This window comes from Austrofundulus limnaeus, unplaced genomic scaffold, assembly GCF_001266775.1.
Source record: "Austrofundulus limnaeus strain Quisiro unplaced genomic scaffold, Austrofundulus_limnaeus-1.0 Scaffold59, whole genome shotgun sequence".
Lineage (NCBI taxonomy): Eukaryota > Metazoa > Chordata > Actinopteri > Cyprinodontiformes > Rivulidae > Austrofundulus > Austrofundulus limnaeus.
In genome coordinates, this window is record NW_013952461.1 from 775,816 (window position 1) to 784,250 (window position 8,435).

The following is an 8,435-nucleotide window of genomic DNA, read 5'->3' on the forward strand; positions in this document are numbered from 1 at the left end:
CTTATCACTGCCTCCCTCAGCTTGCTGACAGTGAAGTTCTCAAAGTCTTGGCTGACTTGCTTTAAAAGAGCATTTCCGTGAGCCTGCCATGTTTCCTGAGGCCCACAGACACAGACTAATAATTACACCAAACAGCCCTTTTTTTCTTTTCACTTGACAGATCACTCCGGGTAAACAGCCTTTCCTCTGCTCCCTCATTCTCCTTAAAAGACATCCTTTGAGGGACATGAGGGAAGAGCAGAAGTGAAAAGAGGTCTTGAAGCGACAGCACTGTAGAGACAAAAACCAGTTTGTCCATTTTTACTCTGACTCCGGAGAATTATTTTGTTGCTGACGTGACATGCTAGCATCGGCCTCTGCAGACGGGTCAAGGTAGGCTGAGGAACAAAAGACGAACGGCAATTTGTTCCCGTTTTTATTTAAAACCCTCGACCTGTACGTGACGGCAATGTTCAAGCTGCTTACACAAAAGATGTCTTGATGCTCCTTTTCTCTGAACAAACAGTCCTGGTGGACTAAAACATGTCTGCTTAGAAAAGATTTTCTCACTGAAATGGGTTTGTCATTATACCTGRGCTCAAAATACAAACATATACACTCACTGGCTTCTTTATTAGGCATATTTCACCTCTTTTTGCCTGCACAACTGCTTTAATTACTCATGTAATAAGTTCACTAAGTTGTCTAAAACATTCATTTGAGATTTTGGTTTATACAGAATTTTTTATTTTATTTTTTTGTTTAGTTTTTGCTTTGATTTGGCCTCAAAGCACATCAGATGATTTTTATATTTGGGGCAGAATACAAGGATCAGTGAGAGGACAGTCAGGGTCAGTATCAGTCCATGCAGAAACCGAAGGACCTTGGTGGGGACACAGTGGATTTACGTGGTGCATTCTTGCATCCTCTCCTTTGAGCCTCTAATTTGATTTATAGCCCACATCTGGCCTTGGTCCAGTCAAACCTAATACAATCACTAAAGGTCGACTGGGGCGCCGTCAGGGCACCCCGGCATTTGCAGCATGCAGAAGAGAACAATGAAGGCACTTGAACTCGACAGGCCTAGCGARGGTATATATATAACGCCGCCATAGAAGACGACCTACTAATTTATGCAGATAGAACAAAGAATAGGTCAGCCAATGGTGTTGGCAGACAGAGAAGGAGGGAATAAAAGAAAAGAAGAGCCACAAAGAGACAAATTGAGGTAAAACAGATGAAAGGAAATGAGGGGAACGGAAGGAACAGCACTGTGTTGTTTGACGAAAAACAAAAATGTATATTTTTAACTCTGCTCTGATGCAGGTTTGTTTTTGACACCTTGTTACTACAGATTAAACTGCACTGATTTCAGCAAGAAAATATTAACTTTTATTTGTAGCAAATGCTGTAAGCAAAATGCTATAAATTAAGGTGCCTTTTTCTTGGTCCAGTGACAATACTGACAGGTTTATTAGACTTTGACATGGCCACAATGGCAGATCCAGAATTTTTCTGAGTAATGGGCCGTCAAGGTACCAAAATATTCATAAAGGGGCTAAAGTATGTGTTCAGCATCATTGCATTTAAATCCCTGGTTTTTGTAAGGTGTATACATTTTACCAGTCATATGTTCAAAAACTTGTTATGTAATGTACTTTAAAAAAAGCTTGAACAGTAAATTATCCTTAGCAATTTTACATGTATTTTTGCTGTAGATAAAGATAAAATGCTATGTAGATGCTACATAGATAATGCTATATAGATAAAATGCTCTCAGACACACAGCACATGAGAAAATGCAGCCACCATTTGTCTGTTGAAATACTTTTTTTGCAGGATTGTTCAGATTTTCTTAAAAATTCTGTAAGATTTATTCATGCTGGACTTTCCTATTTGACTCATTAGCGCCACTAGTGTTTGGACCTGGAACTGCACACACAGTCACCAATCTCAGGCAAAGGGCAGATGAGTGACAGGACAGGGGCACTTCAGGGGGCCAGTCAGATTTCAGCTGGGGCCAATGCCCCTGTGGCCCCGCTCCTAGAACCGCCCCTGCATGGCCTAAGGGATTCCAAAAGAAACTTGTGTTTTAAAAAAATAGTCTTCCCATTTCCCATAGCTAGATTTGCCTCAGTCCAGGGCTGGAGTGGGACCAAAAAACGTCCCTGGCATTTTTTGGTCATGGCGGCCCATTATTATTTATACAAAATACGAATGATCACGGCCATACCAGAGGATATGTTGCATGTTGTTTTTCACAAGTTAAAGTGCAGCAGCCTACAAGGAAGAGAGTAACCATGTTAAAAAACTGATGAGCTCTTCCACTACTCAGAGACTTTAATGTTCATGAGGTTCTGATGCTCAGTCAGTGGATCAGAGAGCTGGATACAAACTGAACACAACAGATCAGACAACCGCTAAATTTAAAGTTTTCAGACTCACAAAGAAGGATTTATTTAGGCCTGGTTAGGTCATCATGGTAACAGAGACTGAACTCAGTTTTATCTTAAACTGTCAGTAAGAAGCTTTCTTTACATAWTGAGATTCAAAATATTACAATGTGACTGAAACAGTATTTGTGTCGTAGTTCTACCTGCTGCTGTAAGATTAACCTGTTAACGTGAGTGAGATGCTGTATGAACCAGGTGAGTGTCATTAGTCTTCCAGAGTTGAATTTTCATCTAAAACTCCATTTAACATATATACAATCGGTCAGATATTTTTTTTAGCTTGTTGTGGGAAACGTTTGTTATTTTTGCACATTTTGCTGCGTGCACTTGTAGACCTTTCTGCATTTTTTCTGCAGCTTCTCAGCATGCTTTGTCCAGTTATTCCTACTTTTCTCCAACTCTGCTCCGRCCAGCTCTAATGGCAAGATTTATWACTTTGGTTGAAAGGGGAGGGGCTGGCCGAGGAGTGCTGAGAGATTTCGTTGGATTAGCTCGATGTCGTTCAAGAAAATCAACCAATGGACTGTCGTGGTCGACAAAAATTAGTAATAATATATTTTTTGGTTCTTGACAGGCCCGCCCGGCCCAAAATCACCACCGGCCCACCGGGCAACTGCCCGCTATGCCCGATGGCCAGTCCAGCGCTGCCTCAGTCTGTTTTAAATTAGCTTTGGTCCAGAGAAGAACGCAACATTTCTGCATGGTGTTGATGTACGGCTTCTTTTTTTTTGCATAAAAAAACTCATGAGAACCTTCACTAAGGCTACCTCGAACCCACCTTTCAAATAGTTTCCAGTAACACCTGTCATGAGTGAAGGTCCCCATTAGCATTTGTAGATGGCACAATGTTTACAATGTATCGTAGAAATGTACCTAACTCCATGCATTGATGTCCGTAACAGAATCAGACCAGTTTATATTACAGCAAACATTTCAAAAATCATTTAGAGAGGTAGAGAGATAACAGGAAGTAGAAGTAGTAGTAAAATCACCAAAGTTGTAAAAGAAAGTAAACTCACCGACTACAATTTCTCAAAAATGCAGCATMCGTAGCCGCTCCCAAGTATCAATCTTCTGTTTCAAATATCTATCTTCATGCCATTATCTCTCAACCATGTCGTACTGTTTACCTGTTTGGTCTCTTACAACAAATGAAATCTTAGAACCCATAGTTAGGCTCTACAACAGGTCCTACAAAATTCATAAAAAAACTTGCTGGTTGAACTCATCACTGTACAGTTCTTTCACTGTCTGATGCCTTGACTTTTCAGAATTATGTTTTGTATAGTGGTATTAATTTATRTTTTCAGATCTTCCAAGGTGCCARTTATGGAACTCTCTGTGCATTGCTGCCCAAATCAAATTCTGGAAGTGGTCATTCAACTAGATCTGTTACAAAAGGACAACTGATATTACAATTTTTAAAAACTGTTACGGCCAGAGGTCTTTCTTCTATGTTTATACTAAAGCATGGAATGACATTCCTCAAAACAAAGTCCATTTCAAAACTACAGCCCTTTAAGAAGAATCTTGTCTGCCATCTGCTGGACACTTTCTGTTCTGCTCATATTTAGACGTCCTATTTTGCAAATGCTGCCTTTTTGAAATTTGGTATACTTGTTTGTCTTTGTGTCTATGGTGTATAATGATGTGATTGTGATGCTGTAATTCTGAGTGTTTTATGTGCTGCAGAACAGGAACCTGCTGTAAAACAGCAATTATGCAGAGTCAGGCTTGATTTTTAATAATCTTTTCCTGTTAAACAAATAAATCAAAATCAAATCAAGTATAAGGGGCTTGTCACTCAAAAGCCTCGATAAGACGCCGACGTCTCCTCTGATGATGAGCACTAGTGCCRTGGTAGCAATATGCTATGTGTTTAMATCCATTGCCGCCATGTTTGTAATGAATTATCGYGAGAACAAACGTATTCACGCATGACTTTAATAGCATTTCTTACTTAATGGAAACACCGCAGTTGCGAAACTGTGTTTTTCGACATTAACACAATATCGACAAAGTTTTGCTCACATTTGCAATGGAAACGCAGCTACTGACTGTTTTCATTTTTAAATTTCTAACACTCTTGTGCAGAATGAAAAAAAAAAAAACTCTTCAATGAGAAACAAACAAAAAAATCTATTGTGGAAAGATGTCCAGTCCTTAAAACTTCAAGTGCATTGTGATGTTTTGATGCCCACCAACATTTTTCCTTATTTTCCACGAGAGCAATTCATGGACAAAGAGCACTTGTTCACATCAGCAGAGGTTCTCAATAAAGCAGAACAACAGGCGTCTGGATTTCTGGGTATTGGTTGGAAACTTAAAAGCTTGTGATTTCTTCCTGATGGAAACGAGACAGTAAAGAGTCAAAGGGATTTTARGAAATCTCCACGTCAACAACATGGCATGAAAGCTGGACACATCTTTTTTTTTTGTTTACCTATTTGGACGGAGATAGAAGCCAGTTAATCTGTGAGCAGAGAGGAGCGTTAGGGAGGGAGGGCTGCCAGGAGGGCACACACAGAAAACCACACGAACACACACACCTGATGAGGGCTGAGACATAAGGGAGAAGGGAGGAGAAAGTTAGAGGCACTTRGAGAAACAAAGACAGGTGTTAAGTGTTCTGTAGCCTCGTGTTGTGAGCGGCACATCGTGGAAACCTCATCAGCAGGATGTCTCAGAGAAAACGGAGCTTCACATTTGGAGCTTATGGAGGGTAAGATAACCGAGAGTTAATAATTTCAGGGTCTGTTGCCTTGTTCTACACTTGATACTGTAGCTGCAACACAACAGTCAACCTGTAGCATCTGATTGGCGTCCCAGGGGAGGCAGGCGTGAGACTGCTCAGGGAGTCGTTACACACCTGCTCAGCAACCGCAGGGTTAGATAACAAGGTCATTGACAGCCTGCACCGGATTCTCCTAATTAACAGTGTTAACCGTTAGAAGTGAAAGGCCATAGAAATGTTAAACTAATTAGATCGGTTAATTCATGCGTCATGCCACAAAGGGAGGGGATCTCTGCGCGGCTCATCGGGACGATGCTTTATTGTCTCAGTTACAGTGACCTGATCAAAACAGTCAACAAAGTTACTGATGAAACAGGGTGCTGCATCAATAAAGGACAGTTTTAACAGCCTCAGTTTGTGATAAATAAAATGAGCCATRATGGGTTTTTAAAAATGCTGATTAAATATGAGCCTGTTTTTGTTTTTGAGAAAWCAAAAAGCATTAAATAGAAAGCCCTGGGAATTTTAAACCTAAAATATGAATTTGTTCTCAAATGTGCTGCTTTGCTAAAATAGTGTGTGTAATGAGCTGTTACACAATAAGTCATTTTTCTTTATTGAACTTAATTGTTATCAGCAGAAATGACACACATCCAWTTAGCGTTCAGAGTAAATGTTGGGGGTTCGTCTCTGTTTAGCCCGGTTAAAAACCAGCTCCTTGTTCTTCGCTCTGCTTCATACAGAGGGTCTGGAACCTCAGCTATTGAGAGGTGTTCTTGCTGGAGGCGTGGACTCTGAAGTTTAAAATGATTGAATCTGATTTATCCAATCGCTAAGGTTTGACCGTGATGTATGCGGTGCGCCATTTCAACCATGAAAGAAGCTAAGCCAAGAAGCTAACCGGAAATTGAATGCACTGTAAACAACCATCAGCTACTGGGAAGAGAGAAGTATCAGGTCGAACAAGATGACTGTAAATGAGAGCTGCAAGCTTTGTGAGACAAATTTAATTTAATTTGGAAGTCTTGTCAACACAGACTGGCTTCATTCACTTCCACCGCTGCCATTGACAGACTAAAACACAGTGTTGCCAACTCCCGAGCAAGAAAAGTCCGTCCTAAAAGTTGCTAGAAGTYGCTAGATGACGTCATCACCTAATTTGCGTAGTTGGATGTTTGCCAATATTTGTGATCTGAGCTATAGGAGAGATGATAAATGGAAAAAAGTGAAGAAAATCTCTAAACATGTTTAGAACTGCAATTAAACTTAATGATATTAAAATAATTTTATGACTTCAATGCTTAGATTCACATGAATTAAATTTCAAGGGGTTCAACGTCCCCTTGTTTTTGTCTCTTTTTTCCCCATTTGTGTTGGGTATTGTTGGGGCCCTGATTCACACCTTTTTCTCCCCCTTTCCCACGAGCTTCTGTACTCCACCGCTCTGCCTGTTTTCCGTGAAAAAGGCAAAGCAGGAGCAATTTAAGGATGAAAAATTAAAGATTATATGAGGAATAAAATAAATAAAACTACAAATGGCTCGTTATTGCCCGTGACTCGGCTCCTATTGTTCATTGTAAAGAGCTGTTCAAAAGAGTCRGATCGTTCGTGAACGTCACATCACTAGTCGGACGGCTTTGGGTGGGGGTGGGGGGTAACTGCACCGCTCGCTGCTTGCGGAGGAAGGGAGAAGGAAATGAAAAAAATGCTTGGAAGATGCTGTCTCCAAAGCTTTTAAAAGTCTCTAAAAGCACTGGGGAAAGTCACTAGATTTGTCCCTAGATGCTTTTTGGAGAAAAAAAAGTCACTAGAGTGATCTAAAATGTCGCTAGATCTAGTGACAAAGTCGCTAAGCTGGCAACACTGCTAAAACAACACAGAAAATCGATGTCATTGTTCACAACTCCTCCTTCTGTTTTCTGATTGGCCCGGTTGAAATTCTACTGGAGAARTYCTTGTCTGTGGGAGAAATCCCTGCCGGAGGAGAGAAGGGAAACTAGAATTGAGCGAAACTGCTTAGGAAGGCAAGGGTCAGGCTAGTCTCTGCTACTACCACGCCAAATTTTAACTCAACGTCTGCAAAATCATTTGGGTTACGACCATTTCCAAGATTGCTTGGCTGTGGCGGCCATCTTGAATTAGGCTGACTCCAAAAGTCAATCACTTGTTCAGAGTTCATACTTTGTAAAGTTACAGACAAATAAAGACAAATGCTTAACTAAAATCATTTAGGAGCAAAATCAAAATACAAATATTGACTGAAGTGCTTTTTGAACCTTTTTATAGAAATGAATGTAATATAAAATTTTACAGTTAAACATGCACTTTTTGTAATGTATAATTCATTGCGCTTTGTTTTTTATTTAATTTACATGCAAAGAGCTGATAATTTTCCATAAATAAACAAACTTTGCCTCTGGATTAATTCAATGTAAACAGCTGTGTGGCATTAATGAGCATGTTTTATTTTGAAGGGGAAAAAAGTTTTTCACTTTAGATTAGGAAACATTTTGTAGGTTTGTTTTGCTTGTAATTTTCAGGACAAATTAATMCCAGCTGCTAAAAGCCCTTTTTCGTTGTTGTCATTACTTTCCATGGAAATTAATGCTCAATGAATGAGGAAAACAGAAATGGAATGAGTCAAGACTCGGGACATTATGATTCTACATTTGGTTTGGGGGCTGTTTTGTTTTCAAGATGCTGTTTTCTGTCGGGGGCAATTTAACGGTGATTGTTGGATAAGAAAGCTGTTTTCATATTTTGCTTGTAGCAACCAAATCGAATGTAGTTAAAAAGAGAAAAAAAGGAAATTGCACCCTATTTCTGTCTGTCTTGTTGTTGAATAACACTCTCTGACCAAAAACTACATTTCAGAGCAATCATTAAATAAAGAAGGAAAAATGTTTTATGGACAATTACAGCTATTAGCACGGCTGATGTGTTTAAAATAACGTGGATCAGTCCAGGGTCATGTTTCCCAACATTCTAAGTGTACTGKTGGAAAAATTTACAATTTTGAAGTRAAATAAAACGAACACAACAATCTGCATGACGTGTTTGGCAGCGTGCTGGTGACTGAAGTCCACGTTAAGCCTGAGGACAACTGGCAGCTGCTCAGCCATGTGAAAGATAGAGGCTGGGCACATCTCCCTCTGCTCTGTTACAGTTCTCCTTGCAGGTATTAAAGGGATCCATGATTAGTTGTAACATTAGACATTATTTGATAAACTTATATTTTAACAGTAAAATAAAGACTAAAAATACTGTAG

The 8,435-nt window shown here is 39.7% G+C and overlaps 1 protein-coding gene across 2 annotated transcripts in view; it reads left to right on the plus strand.

Moving 5' to 3' along the window:
- The window catches only part of rap1gapb (RAP1 GTPase activating protein b), a 122,188-nt gene that overhangs the window by 36,863 nt on the left and 76,890 nt on the right, over positions 1-8,435 (plus strand). Inside the window, exon 1 of one of the 2 annotated variants that reach the window (XM_014009545.1) lies at positions 5,096-5,154. The exons of the other annotated variant lie outside the window; for it this stretch is intronic. Coding sequence (XP_013864999.1) covers positions 5,111-5,154 — 44 coding nt within the window. The 5' untranslated portion in view covers positions 5,096-5,110. Of the gene's footprint in view, positions 1-5,095; positions 5,155-8,435 lie in introns of those variants that run through there. 2 annotated transcript variants of the gene reach the window in all.